The sequence below is a fragment of the Podarcis bocagei genome, assembly GCF_964188305.1.
Source record: "Podarcis bocagei genome assembly, chromosome: 12".
Classification (NCBI taxonomy): domain Eukaryota; kingdom Metazoa; phylum Chordata; class Lepidosauria; order Squamata; family Lacertidae; genus Podarcis; species Podarcis bocagei.
In genome coordinates this window covers 54,033,626-54,050,009 of record NC_138137.1, presented here as the reverse complement: position 1 = coordinate 54,050,009, position 16,384 = coordinate 54,033,626, and the positions used below count along the sequence as shown (strand labels likewise).

The 16,384-nt window shown below is 45.4% G+C and overlaps 1 protein-coding gene across 2 annotated transcripts in view; it reads right to left on the bottom strand.

Annotated features, from left to right (window-relative positions):
• Positions 1-15,891, bottom strand: part of MINDY4 (MINDY lysine 48 deubiquitinase 4) — an 89,841-nt gene extending 73,950 nt beyond the window's left edge. Inside the window, exons 1-5 of one of the 2 annotated variants that reach the window (XM_081163569.1) lie at positions 15,654-15,891; positions 12,887-13,006; positions 11,566-11,783; positions 7,645-7,888; positions 2,807-3,246 (exon numbers count right to left, since the gene is read on the bottom strand). In XM_081163569.1, the coding sequence (XP_081019695.1) occupies positions 2,807-3,246; positions 7,645-7,888; positions 11,566-11,783; positions 12,887-13,006; positions 15,654-15,716 (1,085 nt within the window). In that variant the 5' untranslated portion in view covers positions 15,717-15,891. The remainder of the gene's footprint in view (positions 1-2,806; positions 3,247-7,644; positions 7,889-11,565; positions 11,784-12,886; positions 13,007-15,653) is intronic. The other variant, XM_081163570.1, reaches the window with a different exon arrangement.
• Between the last annotated feature and the right edge of the window lie 493 nt (positions 15,892-16,384).

Genomic DNA, 16,384 nt, shown 5'->3' with positions numbered 1-16,384 from the left:
ACTCTCTCTCCTTGCCTGGAAGGCATTGCAATCCTGCGATCGCTGATCACACCAAACCGAGTTGAACTGAGGCAGCTCCTCCTGCTCAAAGGTCAGCGATCGCACATCTTTCTGAAGCATTAGTCAGAAGCTCTGAGTCACAGCATTTTGGACGGTGAATTTTGGGAGCTGGCGGAATGGGGGCAAGCTATCTGCCAATGAAGCAATGGCAGGGAGCATTGCTTTTCAGAGATTGCCCTCTGCTGGACTTCTGAATGTATGACCGTACTGCAGGCATCCCAAGTCAGAAAACAGTTCAAACAGTCCATCTCCCTCCGCAGGGGGACTCTGGGAATCGTAGCTCTGGATGAGGAAGGGGAACCTCTTAGCAGCTAACAAGCAGCCTTGAGAAACTGCAACTCCCAGAATTTTTCAGGGGGAGCCACAGCAGTTTAAAGTGTTACCATAAGTGCTTTAGATGTATGGTCTGAATCTGACGTATAGATGGTATTTAACGCCAGCTAAACTTGCCAAGGGACACAGGTGGCGCTGTGGGTTAAACCACAGAGCCTAGGACTTGCCAATCAGAAGGTCGGCAGTTCGAATCCCCGCGAGGGGGTGAGTTCCCATTGCTCGGTCCCTGCTCCTGCCCACCTAGCAGTTCGAAAGCACATCAAAGTGCAAGTAGATAAATAGGTACCGCTCCAGCGGGAAGGTAAACGGTGTTTCCGTGCACTGCTCTGGTTCGCCAGAAGCGGATTAGTCATGCTGGCCACATGACCCAGAAAAACTGTCTGCAGACAAACGCCGACTCCCTCGGCCTGTAAAGCGAGATGAGTGACGCAACCCCAGAGTCATCTGTGGCTGGACTTAACTGTCAAGAAAAGGAAGGTATTTTCTATCACATGTGGTGGACTTGTAAAGAGGTAAAGGCTTTCAGGGAAATGGTATATAATGAGTTAAAGAAAATGTTTAGTGAGCTGAAAAATGTACAAGTGTTTTCTCTGCTAGAAAGGCCATACAGCTCGCTTAATTTTGTGTTTCTTCCATGCATGTGGGATAAAGGTAAAGGTAAAGGGACCCCTGACCATAGGAGGTTTAAATTTTAATGTACAGATTTAATCCTCAATCCATCTCCTACAAGGGTGTCAGGGAGAATTTGGAGGAGCAAGTGACCGAAGAGGTGGAGCAGGGGCTCGGGGATGGTGCAGAGCCCTTCAACCGCCCAGAGGCAGAGGAAGCGGAAGAGAGGGTGGAGATTAGCCAGGAGGAGGAAGGGCTCAGGGATGGTCCAGAGCCCTTCAACCGCCCAGAGGCTCAGGAACGAAGCTCAGACTCTGACAGGGAGGGGGCTTTCAAATCAGCACAGAAAAGGAGGGAAATGAAACGTAAGGATCAGAGTATTACAGCCCGACAGGAGAAGGAGAGCATTGCTAAGTGCATCTTGGACCTGAAGGCATTGTCAAGGTCTGCACAGGCAACTGTTTAAACACACTTATGACCTCTTAAACCATATGATGGCAAATCTTAATTAAAACATATATACCTTTAAATAAAAAAAAAGACGTCTCGCGCGATTCCCACGTGCGGGAATCGAAGGAAGCCACTCCCCGAATCTCACTCAACGGGTTCGGATGCGTAATCCTGAACTGTTCCCGTTTCTTGTAGATATGCAATTATGGATGGAGCATCTACTTTGAATGCAGAACATCCAATTTTCTCTGCCCAGCCTCTCGTCACAAAGCAGCTTTAACGTCCAGTAACAATTACACAATTACACAACCTATTCTGGTTTAAATTCAAAAGAAATGACCAGATTCGACCTGGTGCCCTTCAGATGTTGTACCTCATCAGCCCCAAACAGTCATTCGTCTGGGATGATGGAAGCTGGGGTCGAACAACATCTGGATGGCTACAGACTGGAGAAGGCTGAGCCAAAAAGTTCTCTTCCAACCAAGAATGGGGATCTTTCTTTTTGGTTATCATTATATTATAGAACTGTAGAGTTTGAAGGGAACACAAGAGTTATCTAGTCCAACCCCCTGCAATGCAGGAATCTCTTTGCCTCCCGTGGGGCTTGGACCCACAACCTTGAGATTAAGAATCTCATGCTTTTTACCGACGGAGCTATCCTAACCTACCAGAAAATAAAGCACTGGAGTGGCATATTTACACACAAGTGTGTGTATAAACGACTGGATGTCATTTTTAATAATAATAATAATAATAATAATAATAATAATAATAATAATAATAATAATTTATTATTTATACCCCACCCATCTAGTTTCCCCAGCCACTCTGGGCGGCTTCCAACAAAACACTTAAATACAATAACCTATTAAACATTAAAAGCTTCCCTAAACAGGGCTGCCTTCAGATGTCTTCTAAAAGTTTGGTAGTTTTTGTGTGTTTTTTTTACATCTGATGGGAGGGCGTTCCACAGGGCGGGTGCCACTACCGAGAAGGCCCTCTGCCTGGTTCCCTGTAACTTGGGTTCTCGTAGTGAGGGAACCGCCAGAAGGCCCTCAGAGGTGGACCTCAGTGTCCAGGCAGAACGATGGGGGAGGAGATGCTCCTTCAGGTATACTGGACCGAGGCCGTTTAGGGCTTTAAAGGTCAGCACCAACCACTTTGAATTGTGCTTGGAAACGTACTGGGAGCCAGTGTAGGTCTTTCAGGACCAGTGTTATATGGTCTAGGGGCCCCCTCCCAGTCACCAGTCTAGCTGCCGCATTCTGGATTAGTTGTAGTTTCCGAATCACCTTCAAAGGTACATAGAGTGCATTGCAGCCCACATAGAGCGCATTTCAAATCTTGATCCTACCTGAATTCTGTATTTTGAGGTTCACTCTTTGGTGCGGATCTCACTGTCCTTTCACGGTCAGCTCCCATCTCCCTCGGAAGAAAGTTCAAGCGGTTGCTCCCCTTATTCACCTCCGCAGCTTTCCTTTCTTCAACTGGGCGTCTTTCGGACATCAGTTTGGCAAACGGGCCTTCGATGCTTTGGGCTGAATTTCTTGCCCCTTCCCCGCCGGCATTTGTGTATGAGCCAGTCAGGATCGTGGATGAATAGTCCTTGGTTATGTCAATGGAACGGCCGAGGTGCGGAGAAAAGAGATTTGCAGATGGCCTGGAGATTCCTGCCCACTCTTGCGAATCCCCCATTGGAGCGGCCAAACGGTCCCCAGTTTCCTTTTCCTCTCCGGGTTTAAATGTTCTCCGGATTCCAGATGGTTGTTTCGTGCGCCGTCTTTTCAAGGATTCCTGAAATAAATTGTTGAGACAGCGGTGGTAAGAACACGAGGCTTTTAATCTCAGGATTATGAATTTGAGTCCCATGTTAGGCGAACGATTCCTGCATTGCGAGGGTTGGGCTAAATGAAGCTATATAGCTATATAGATGAAGCTATATAATAATGTTGGAGGAGACTCTCGAGAGTCCCATGGACTGCAAGATCAAACCTCTCCATTCTGAAGCAAATCAGCCCTGAGTGCTCACTGGAAGGACAGATCCTGAAGCTGAGGCTCCAGTACTTTGGCCACCTCATGAGAAGAGAAGACTCCCTGGAAAAGACCCTGATGTTAGGAAACATGGAGGGCACAAGGAGAAGGGGACGACAGAGGACAAGATGGTTTGACCAAACTGCGGGAGGCAGTGGAAGACAGGAGTGCCTGGCATGCTCTGGTCCATGGGGTCACGAAGAGTCGGACACGACTAAAGAACAAAATAAAATAAAATAAAATAAAATAAAATAAAATAAAATAAAATAAAATAAAATAAAATAAAATAATAATAATAATATTTTATTATTTATACCCCGCCCATCTGGCTGGGTTTCCCCAGCCACTCTAGGCAGCTTCCAACTGAATATTAAAAACAATACAGCATCAGGCATTAAAAACTTCCCTAAACAGGGCCACCTTCAGTTGTGTTTAAAAGTAAAATAGTTGTTTATTGCCTTGACATCTGGTGGGAGGGCATTCCACAGGGCAGGCGCCACTACCGAGAAGGCCCTCTGCCTGGTTCCCTGTAACTTGGCTTCTCGCAATGAGGGAACCGCCAGAAGGCCCTCGGAGCTGGACCTCAGTGTCTGGGCTGAACGATGGGGGTGGAGACGCTCCTTCAGGTATACTGGACCGAGGCCGTTTAGGGCTTTAAAGGTCAACACCAACACTTTGACTTGTGCTTGGAAACGTACTGGGAGCCGATGTAGGTCTTTCAAGACTGGTGGAGGGTGGGGTTGAGACGCTCCTTCAGGTATACAGGCCTTGCTATAATTCTATAGGCCTTGATGCAGCAAAGCACCCTAAAGCTGCATGTTTTTAGAATAAAATGAGAATATACACACAGCAGTGTTTTTTATGACAGAGAGGTACCCTACCTACGCTTGTCCTTCTCTTCTGTACAAGACACATTGATAACTCGACTCCTCAAAACATCTAAAGGTGGCCCTAGGATGAGCCACACAGGATGGCAAAGAATCAAAAAAAACTGTAGAGTTGGAAGGGGCACCAAGGGTCATCTAGTCCAACCCCCTGCAAATGGAGGAATCTCAACACATGGTCTCCCATCCAGTTTGAAACCATGTCAGACCCTGCTTAGCTTTGCAAATGTGCAGTTTTAATTGCTGCACCATAGGGATTAGGATGGTCGAATCTGCCTTACATTGAGCCAGGTTCTGGGTCCATGTAGCCCAGAATAGGTGGTTTCTCTTCAGGGCAAAATGGGGCACTGCCCTTCTCCCAGCCAGGGTTCAACACTGTTCCTGTCACCCCAACATAATGACCCACATAATCATCAATTAGATCACTCAGTCTACCTCTGGTGGCCAATCAGCTGCAAGTCTGCAGACAAATGCACCCAATGAGCAGCCACTATGTGTTGCTAGGCCCCGCCCCCTTGTCACCTGGTGAAAGCCATTTTCCCCAAACAATTACTTTCCCTTGCAGGGAAAGCCTGGGTAAGTCACTCACTGGAACCCAGATCTCCTCCATTAACAGCACATACTTAAAGAAAACAAAAGAGATTATTGTGGACATGTAGGAAATGTAAATTGAATATTCAGCCACTTATTATTGAGGGGAAGTGTGTGGAACAGATCTCGGTGTTGGTGTTTCGATTTCTGGGAATGGAGTTGAGAGATGACCTAACCTGTGGAAGACACAAGATCTACCCACTCTGGAAGAATGGCATATGAAGGTGATTGACTATATGGAACTGGCGGAAATGACTGGCAGAATCCGAGACCAGGGAGAAGAGTTGGTGGAAGAAGATTGGAAGAAATTTAAAGATTATTTACAGAAATATTGTAAAATTAATGAATGTTAGAATGATGTTGGATAGAAACTAAGTGTTTTTTAGCTGCAATATTATAAGGGAATATGAAAAATGGATTATTAATAGGTAAAGATTTAATGTTATAATATTAAAGATTAGGATAAACAAAGAGGGGAAGGATTTGCTGAACCAACAAATTGAATTGGAATACAAAAAAGGGAGGCGTGAGGAGGTCCGGGAAACAAGCTAATGAAAAATAAGTAATGGAAAGATTGAGTTGTTTTTAATTACTTTTATTTTGTATTTTTCTTTTTTCTTTTTTTATTTTGTAATATTTTGAAAATCTTAATAAATGTCTTATTAAAAAAGAGAGAGAGAGATGACCTAACCTGGGGAGAAAACAGCAAAGACCTGATGAAGAGAGCACAGCAGAGGTTATATATTCTGAGACTCCTCCGGAAAAATAATGTCTCAAAGGACCTGTTGATGGCATTTTACCATTGTACTGTTGAGAGTGTATTAACTTATGGTCTGTGTGTGTGGTTTGGGAGCTGCACGGTCAGGGGAAAAACAATGCTGTCCAGGGTTGTAAAGACTGCAGAGAGAATAACTGGGTGCACTCTTCCCACCTTAGATCAAATCCATGCTTCCAGGTGTCACAAGATAGCTGCAGAGATAGTGCAGGATAGTGCGCACCCCAGAAATGATCTCTTTCAGCTTCTGCCTTCTGGAAGAAGGTACAGGGTTATAAAGACTAGGACTAGCCGCCTGAGAAACAGTTTCTATTCAAATGTGATTTTGGTTTTAAACGCAGTGTAAGGTAGTCTCTATGGGAGTATATTGTATTTAATTATGGGGTATCAGAGTTTTTAGGGGGTTAACCAGGCTGGGATGGCTGGGATAGCAGGCTTGTTGGTTTTTGAATGTCTGATGTAGATTTTCAATTTCCTTGTTCTGTATGGGACAATGACAATAAAGATTATCGTATCGTATTGTATCGTATAAAACCCCCAACTCAGTCCTGCACAACCCAACAGGTTTGCATAGAGGTAAAGATAAAGGGACCCCTGACCATTAGGTCCAGTCGTGGCCGACTCTGGGGTTGCGGCGCTCATCCCACTTTATTGACCGAGGGAGCTTCCGGGTCATGTGGCCAGCATGACTAAGCCGCTTCTGGCGAACCAGAGCAGTCCCCTGAAACACCGTTTACCTTCCTGCCAGAGTGGTACCTATTTATCTACTTGCACTGTGCACTTTATCTACTTGCACTTGCACTGCTAGGTGGGCAGGAGCAGGGACCGAGCAACAGGAGCTCACCCCGTCGTGGGGATTCAAACCGCTGACCTTCTGATTGGCAAGTCCTAGGCTCTGTGGTTTAACCCACAGCGCCACCAGCATAGAGGTAGAGCTGTCCTAATCAACAAACCATCTGCTGCCTTTTAAAAGATGTGGCTTTTATCCTTCCACAGATTTGTCCCAGCACTTTGGCTCTTCAGATAATCCCCATTCAGGTGACTTTCACAACTGCCTTGGAAAAGTCCATGGCTCAATGGGAGAACATCTGCTCTATCCAAAGAAGGTATTGGGTTTCACCCCCAACATCTGCAGGTAGGGTTGGGAATGTATATCCCAGGTCTGAAACCCTGGAGAGTCCCTGCCGCTCAGTGTAGACAGTATGGAGCTATGTGGAATAATAATAACACAGCTTCCTGCTCCCTCCTAAAATCAGAGGTGGATGATAGGCAAATACGTCCGTTTGGCTTCTCTCATTTCCTCACTCTTCCAGCCTTATTATGTTCAGTTCTCGACATATCTACATCAGTTTGCATTGCTGTTTAAAAAGGGGAAATGCCACAGCGTTTTTGTGTGAATTTCTTCTACAACACACACTTCCTATGCCATTTTGTCTAATATACACATTTTTACAGAGCTAGTTCCCTTAATACAATTCATTCTTGGACATTATTCTTACCAATGTATGCAAAACATATATGCACACTATAAAATGACATCGCCAAATTCAGAGCAGTGGAAATTTTGAAGGAGGGCTGCTTTTTTCCAGTTCCCATATTGTTTCAGGAAGTACGAATTTGGGAATTTAATTTAATTTCTCCCTAGTCTGGGGAGCCCAGCTAAGGAAGTCCCTGTCTTCAGGTTCTGAGGAAACCACCAACGACCTGAAATGACTCTGGGGTTGTTGTTTTTTTGCTATATTTACATATTTTCCAATGTTGGGGGTTTTCTTGTTCTGTTTTCATATCTTAAATTGCAAAACTTTATTGGGCTGCCTTGTCAGAAAGGTGGTACAGAAGTGCAATAAATAAAATTATTTTTTTATATATAATAATAAAAATAACAAAATGTTTAGAATGAGAGCAAAGAACCTCTGGAGAGTTGACTGGGGGGGCCGCCATCGTTCCTCTGCCAAATAGACCACCGCTCCTGGCTTGGGGTTGCTCCCTCATGGCATTCAAAGACAGTTCAGGTGTCCTCAAGTCCCCGTAGTGATGGCTCGCCGGTTTCTCTCCCTCAGAAAGTGAGCTGCTCTCGAATGCCGTCCCAGATTTGCACTTTTCGCTTTTCTTGTGCTGGTCTCGCTTGGGGATTATTTCCCCATCGATCTCGTAGCTGCAAGGACACAGATGCAAGGAAGTCTGTCATTTAGACCGCCTGAATGAAGTTCATGGACCACTGATGGTTCTACAGACCAGCGTACAGGAAGAAGCAAAGATCACAAGTGTTGACGCAATGATTCTTCAACATCTACTTCGTTGGACTGGTCATGTTATACGGATGCCTGATGATCGTCTTCCAAAGCAACTACCGTATTTTTCGCTCTATAAGACGCACCAGACCACAAGATGCACCTAGTTTTTGGAGGAGGAAAACAAGGGAAAAAATATTCTGAATCTCAGAAGCCAGAACAGCAAGAGGGATCGCTGTGCAGTGAAAGCAGCAATCCATCTTGCTGTTCTGGCTCCTGTGATAGCTGCGCAGCCAGCATTCGCTCCTTAAGACGCACACACATTTCCCCTTGCTTTTTAGGAGGGAAAAAGTGAGTCTTATAGAGCCAAAAATACGGTACTCTATTCCAAACTTAAAAATGGAAAGCGTAATGCTGGTGGTCAACAAAAGAGGTTTAAAGATTGTTTCAAGGCAAATCTAAAAAAATGTAGTATAAAAAGGTAAAGGGACCCCTGACCATTAGGTCCAGTCATGGCCGACTCTGGGGTTGTGGCGCTCATCTCGCTTTATTGTCCGAGGGAATCGGCGTACAGCTTCCAGGTCATGTGGCCAGCATAACTAAGCCACTTCTGGAGAACCAGAACAGCGCACAGAAATGCCGTTTACCGTCCTGCCAGAGCGGTACCTATTTATCTACTTGCACTTTGACGTGCTTTCAAACTGCTAGGTTGGCAGGAGAAGTATAAACACCAACAATTGGGAAACACTTGCCTCCAGTTGGAGAACAGCCTTTACCAAAGGTGTCATGGGCTTTGAAGACACTCAAACTCAGGACGCAAGGGAGAAACATGCTAAGAGGAAGGCACGCTTGGCAAATCCACACCGTGATGATAACCTGCCCGGAAACCGATGTCCCCACTGTGGAAGGACGTGTGGATCCAGAATTGGCCTGCACGGTCACTTACAGACTCATTGTTAAAACTGTATTTATGGAAGACAATCTTACTTGGCTACGAGTGATTGCCAAAGGACAGACCACAGTATGGGAACAGCTGCCTGGAGAGCTATGGAGTCGAATAGAAGCACACTTTGGTTTAGAAACTATGTCTCATGGTTTAAGCAGGCATGAATGTCATTTCAGTGAGCTTTCTCTCTTCCGTTCACCAGGCACAGGCACATAAATAAAACCATAATATGACAAAGGAGCCACCAGTGACCTTGCTTCCAAGGAAACCAAGCCCTCTGGGTTCTCTTACTATTCAGAGATTGGGGTGTGCACCACACTATATTAATAGGAAGGCAACAACAGTATACAGTGGTACCTCAGGTTACATACTCTTCAGGTTACAGACTCCGTTAACCCAAAATTAGTACCTCGGGTTCAGAACTTTGCTTCAGGGTGAGAACAGAAATCGTGCTCCGGCGGCACGGTGGTAGCGGGAGGCCCCATTAGCTAAAGTGGTGCTTCAGGTTAAGAACAGTTTCAGATTAAGAACGGACCTCCAGAATGAATTAAGTACTTAACCTGAGGTACCACTGTATTGCGGTGTTGAGTTGGGGATATATGTTGAAAACCATTGTGAATCTCGACAAGACATAAGTACAGTTTTGGGGGGACGGGATAGGCAGATGTGGAGGTCTCCCTGGTCCTGAATGGGGTAACTGTGCCCCTGAAGGACCAGGTGCGCAGCCTGGGTGTCATTTTGGACTCACAGCTGTCCATGGAAATGCAGGTTAATTTTGTGTCCAGGGCAGCTGTCTCCTAGCTCCATCTGATACACAGGCCGAGACCCTACCTGCCTACAGACTGTCTTGCCAGAGTTGTGCCTGCTCTGGTTATCTCCCGCTTGAACTACTGCAATGCGCTCTATGTGGGGCTACCTTTGAAGGTGACCTGGAAACTGCAATTAATCTAGAATGTGGCAGCTAGACTGGTGACGGGGGGTAGCTGCCAGGACCATATAACAATGGTCCTAAAGTATCTTCATGTTTCCAAGCACAATTCAAAGTGTTGGTGCTGACCTTTAAAGCCCTAAAGAGCCTCGGCCCAGTATACCTGAAGGAGCGTCTCCACCCTCATAATTCTGCCCGGACACCGAATTCCAGCTCCGAGGGCCTTCTGGCAGTTCCCTTCCTGCGAGAAGCAAAATTACAGGAATGCAAGCACAGGGTCTTCTTGGTAGTGGCGCCCTCCCTGTGGAACACCCTGCCATCAGATGTCAGGGAGATAAGGAACTACACAAGTTTTATAAGACAACTGAAGACAGCCCTATATGGGGAATTACTTAATGTTTGACCTTTTATTATGTTTCTGTAAGTGCTATAAGGGACGCGGGTGGCGCTGTGGATTAAACCACAAAGCCTAGGACTTGCTGATCAGAAGGTCGGCGGTTCGAATCCCCGCAACGGGGTGAGCTCCCGTTGCTCGGTCCCTGCTCCTGCCAACCTAGCAGTTCGAAAGCACATCAAAGTGCAAGTAGATAAATAGGTACCACTCTGGCAGGAAGGTAAAGTGTTTCTGTGCGCTGCTCTGGTTTGCCAGAAGCAGCTTAGTCATGCTGGTGACATGATCCAGAAGCTGTATGCCAGCTACCTCAGCCAATAAAGCGAGATGAGCGCCGCAACCCCAGAGTCAGTCACGACTGGACCTAACGGTCAGGGGTCCCTTTACCTTTACCTATAAGTGATATAAGCTGCCCAGATTGGCTAGGGAAACCCAGCCAGATGGGCAGGGTATAAATAATAAAATTATTATTATGACTAGTTATTATTAACTAGATACCACCCAGCCCTAGTTATGTGGTACCTGTAGGAGTGTTAATTGCATCGACTGAAGTGGGTGAGGCGATCTCGCAGGTCCTAAGGGCTTTAAATACTATCAATAACTTATTGAAGTAGTAATAATAATATTTTATTATTTATACCCCGCCCATCTGGCTAGGTTTCCCCAGCCACTCTGGGCAGCTTCCAACAATAGATTAAAAACGTAAGAAAACATTAAAAACTTCCCTAAACAGGGCTGACTTCAGATGTCTTCTAAATGTCAGATAGTTCTTTATTTCCTTGACATCTGATGGCAGGGCATTCCACAGGGCGGGCGCCCCCACCAAGAAGGCCTTCTGCCTGGTTCCCTGTAACCTGACTTCTCGCAATGAGGGAACCGCCAGAAGGCCCTCGGCGCTGGACCTCAGTGTCCGGGCTGAACGATGGGGGTAGAGATGCTCCTTCAGGTATACTGGGCCAGCCCGCAACTGGAACAGACCTCTGAGTCCAGGCATTACGTAAATGCATACAAGGCCTCGCTCCTGTCAGCAATTGTGCTGCAGCACCCGTGCCTCAGTTGCGTGGGCAAAGGATGGAGAGAGGTTTGTGTGTGTAGAAAGCCCTGACGTTCCTGTGGCTGGAATCACCTGTGCAAAGGTCAGAGCCACATCCATTGCTCCACCCACTAGCCAACCTGGCCCCACCCAACACCGGCATGTGGTCCCTAGAAGGATCTCCAAAAGGGAATGCAGAGATGAAAAATGCTCTCCACTTCTGAGTTACACCAAGAAGATTCATCTGTAGCGACATTTCTTGGCCCAAGAAAATGGATTTAGAATCAAAGCGCTTATCCATACCTGTAGGTCTCGGTTTTGCTTTTTCCAGGCCCAGTTTGCAAGTGGGCGTCTTCATCAGAGAGATAATTCTTCAGGACAGAGTCCTCTGTACACCTGGGCTGGCTGAGCTTCTTCCGTGGGGCTGGCGGGCTCCCCTTAACACCCTTGGAGCTGCTCGTATGCTCCAGAAAATAGCTGGCCATGACTTCAAGGAGGGTTTTCAAGGGATTCTCCCTTGCCTGCAACAGAAGAGCTCAGCTGGTTAGAGAAAACCTCTGTCTTTCATTGAACCCTTAACTGAGATATGTGCACAGTGGAAGCTGCTTCAGACTACCGGTTCAACAAGCTCAATATTGTCTACACCAGGAGTCGGCAAAGTTTTTGTGGCTTGGGCCGGTTCACGCATGTGCAAACACTATTTCCGGCGCTCCTTCCGGCACGGAGGAGGCGTGCGCAGCTTCCCACTGGCTGCAGGAGCTACCTGTTAAGTTGTGGGTGAGCATATCAGACAACACAGCGATTCTTCAAACAGCTCTTGTTTATTCACAGGCCAGAACAGAACTGAACTGAAGGGTTCAGCCAGCCTGCTTATATAGAGCTCCAGTACAACGTAACTGTAACAATTTTCTAAAACTATCCAATCACTGAACGTCACTTTCGATCCCTTATTTGCATAACTATCTACAGTATCCCCCTGCTGGCCCAGGGTGAGAACTTCAGTACATAACACTACCCTTCTTCTCTTCCCGTGGTTCATTTTACATATCATATACATCCCTGCATATCTTACTATAACTGTCCAAATCCGTTTTCCACTTTCACATCCATCAAAAATTATTTACTCTGTTGAATTTATCTTAATGCTGCCAGCGTTTTCAGCTGTGTACAGTTATTTTCCATATATTCAGTAAATGCTTTCCAATCTTCTTTAAATGTATGTTCTTCTTGCTATCTTATTCTATATATTAAATCTGCAAGTTCTGCGTATTCTGTCAACTTAAGTTACCAACTCTTTTTAGGTGGGACCTCACACTCACTGTCCATTTATGGGCTAACAAAACATGGGCTGCAGTTGTTGCATACATAAATAACCTTTCCTGACCCCTAGGAATTTCAGTCTGGGTTATCCTCGATAAAAAGGACTCTGGTGTGTGTGTTTTTGGAAAAGTAGTTTTAAACATTTTTTTTCAACTCATTATATATCATTTCCCAATACACTTTTACCTTTTTACATGTCCAGCGAGTTCCGTAGTTTATCTATGGAACGGCTGGCCTCATCTCCACCCGCTCTCAGGTTTCCAAAGGATCCAGGGAATTTTGTACAGAGGATTCATCTTCTCACCTTGTTTTGCTTGCACAAAGACTGGAGGTGCAAGACATTTCGCAGTTCGTTTCTGTTGTTGATGCTGAGAGCTGTTCGGGGCAACTCTTCATCCATCACAACGATGGTTTTCTTCAAGCACTGTGGAAGGAAGAGAGAGGACGGACGTGGCGCTGTGCAGGATAGAGACCTCTCCCCATCCTGTCTTAACAGTTCAGGACAACTTGTTGATAAAAGTTCCTACAGAAAAATACTATCCAGTGAAGTTGGCATAGCACATAAAGGTAAAGGGACCCCTGACCATTAGGTCCAGTCGTCGCTAGGGAATATTTGCATTATGAACTGTATAAAAACACTATGTGGAATCTGACCCTATTGAGTCGTGGCCAATCCTGAACGGACCCATCAGGAAAGGAATAAGAGCTCCACAACCTCATAGTTGCCTTTGGCTGGACTTAACCATCCAGGGGTCCTTTACCTTTTAGATATCCTTGCCAAAGGTTACCATAAAGGTAAAGGGACCCCTGACCGTTAGGTCCAGTCGTGACCAACTCTGGGGTTGCGGCGCTCCTCTCGCTTTATTGGCCGAGGGAGCCGGCGTACAGCTTCTGGGTCATGTGGCCAGCATGACTAAGCCGCTTCTGGCGAACCAGAGCAGCACACGGAGACACTGTTTACCTTCCCACCGGAGCAGTACCTATTTATCTACTTGCACTTTGACGTGCTTTCGAACTACTAGGTTGGCAGGAGCAGGGACCGAGCAACAGGAGCTCACCCCGTCGCGGGGATTCGAACCGCCAACCTTCTGATCGGCAAGTCCTAGGCTCTGTGGTTTAACACACAGCGCCACCCGTGTCCCTGGCATAGCACATAGGGGCATGCAATAGGATTCTGTGCATAAAGCAAAGGTTGCCAACCTTTTGGGGTCTGTGGGCAGATTTTGAGTTTTGGAAGCAGGGTGGATTTGATTTAAATCAAATTGATTTAAATCACGATTTAAACCACTAGTCAATAATACTTGATTTAAGTCATTTGTTTTACAGAAAGACTCATTCTTGCTGGTGTAATCTTAATATTTACAACCAGAGGAATGTTTCTTTTTTTGGAACGATAAATTTTCAGAGTAGTTTTTACAGTTACATCAAAAACTACTGATTTGGTTATACTATTGGAAATACAAAGACAGATAATTATGAAATCATTGTGAGGTTTCATAAGTTAACTGTTTATATTTGGGCAACTTTTCTGCTGTACTTTATTGGAAGGAGAAAAAAAAAATCATTTCCTTAACAACCATTTAAACAATTTATTTAACTAAAGCAACAACATTATAGCATATGTATCCATGTTTGTTAACTGATGTGGTTAAATGTTTTTTTAAAAAAAAACTTAGACTGAGTTTTAGCACACATGAAAAACTTAAATCCTTATTTCCTGATGACTAGCCTCTGGACTATAATGTAACTTAAATAGAAAACTATCTTTAGAAAGATTTCTCCCCCAAAAGCATTTTATTTTAAAAATCTGATATAAATTTTGAAAAAATCCAATTTAAATTTTTAAAAATCCATTTTTAATTAATTATTTTTTAAAAAATCATTGATTTTTATGCACCCTGTTTGGAAGAGAGGTTGCGGGTGTTTACAACCCTATGCCCCTCTAGCAGGTCATGATCCTCACCAGGGCTGGATCCTGAGGAAGTGAGGTTAGCTGCTTTGCAAGGCAGCAAAACCATGCTTTGCAAAACCATTTCCCCCAGGTTTCAATTTCTTTAAAATTGTGACATTATGGCAGGGGACAAAGCTGTATTGCAACTTTTGGGTTTGTTTGTTTGTTTGTTTTTAAAAACCATTTTAAAAAGTTATATGATTTCATTTGCATTGTATCAGTTCTGTTTACTTGTTTTCTCGCCACAAGTTGCAATTTATTTATTTTATTGAGCTTGCAAGCTGTCCCTGATGATATGAAGTGTCGGCCAAGCATGTAAATAAATGCATAAACAAACATAAACAAAGGATGCGGAGGGTTGGACTAGATGAGTCGCTTCCCACACGGCAATTCTACGATTCCGTGAAACTAACAAATAAGATAAATAATCCAGGCTTGAATTAGATGTGTGAAATGGATATGGGTCACAAAAGCAGACATGCATTTTTACTATTGGAAATTCCTTCTCTGTCTCTTTCTCGCCGACTCTGCAGCTTTTAACGGATAAAATGCTAGAAGCGGCCAAACAGATGACTTTTAATAGCATCTCCTACCGGGGAGCTCTCAATCCCTTTCTCCCCTCCACTTTTTTAAAAAATAAAAAATGTTATTTTTAAACAGAATCATCGCTCGTGCTTTTTTTTCATCGCTCGTGCTTTTTTTCCCTCTCCAGTACACATCCGTTCGACACAATCTACGCTCTGTTTTAACATTTGGACAGCCTTTTCCTATCAAATTGGGTGGAAAACTCATATTTCTGCTTCCGCGTTCATGGGAATCCCAAGTGCATTCTGGGAAATGTAGTCCTCGTGGTGGGTGGCTGAGAGCTTGTTGTTGCAGCCTGAATCAAAGTCATTCTCATATATGTATATGCATATATATGTACACACACACACACACACACACACACACACACACACAAAAGCATTAATTATCTTAGCAAAATCTGAAAAAGCAGAAGGAATGTTTTAAGCTTAACAAAATGCACTGCTATTTTTTCCCCCTTCCCAAAGCATCGTAAAGCGCGCATGCACTGCTCTCCAAGGCAGATCGCAAGCTCTTTGTTTTTATTATCCTTTACCTTTTTGCTGAGAAATTCTCTCACCAAGGATGCAGCCACCTCTTCCAGGAAAGAGGCTTCCATTGCAAAACTCCCAGAGCATGCAAAAAAAGGGAGATCTGCGTTTGCTGGCTCAGTTTAAGGACCGGGAGAGGGAGAAAAAGAGAGCGCCTTTGTTTTGTGCGCCCGGCGAACTGCAGCGGCACAGCTTCCAGGTCTCCATCTGCAACCCGGCTGTTGCGTTGCCGTTGGCAGGTTGCCGTGGCGATGGAATCATGGCCGGGAGAGCGTTCGCAGCGCCCCCTGCCGCTCCTGCGGGGGCAAGGCACCCGGCGCGGCGAGGCAACTCACCTGGGCGCGCACAGGTAAGCGCGCAAGGCAAGGTACGCAGCGCGCCGGGCACTTCGGAGGGACCCAGCCAGTGCCGGATTGACCTGCGAGCGCTCCAGTTGGAGAACAGCCTTTACTAAAGGTGTCATGGGCTTTGAAGACACTCGAACTCAGGACGCAAGGGAGAAACGTGCTAAGACATGGGTAGGCAAACTGAGGCCCGGGGCCTGGATCCGGTCCAATCGCCTTCTCAATCCGGCCTGCGGACGGTCCGGGAATCAGTGTGTTTTTACACGAGTAGAATGTGTCCTTTTATTTAAAATGCATCTCAGGGTTCTTTGTGGGGCATAGGAATTCGTCCATTTTTTTTCCTTTCCAAAATATAGTCTGGCCCCCCACAAGGTCTGAGTGGACCGGCCCCC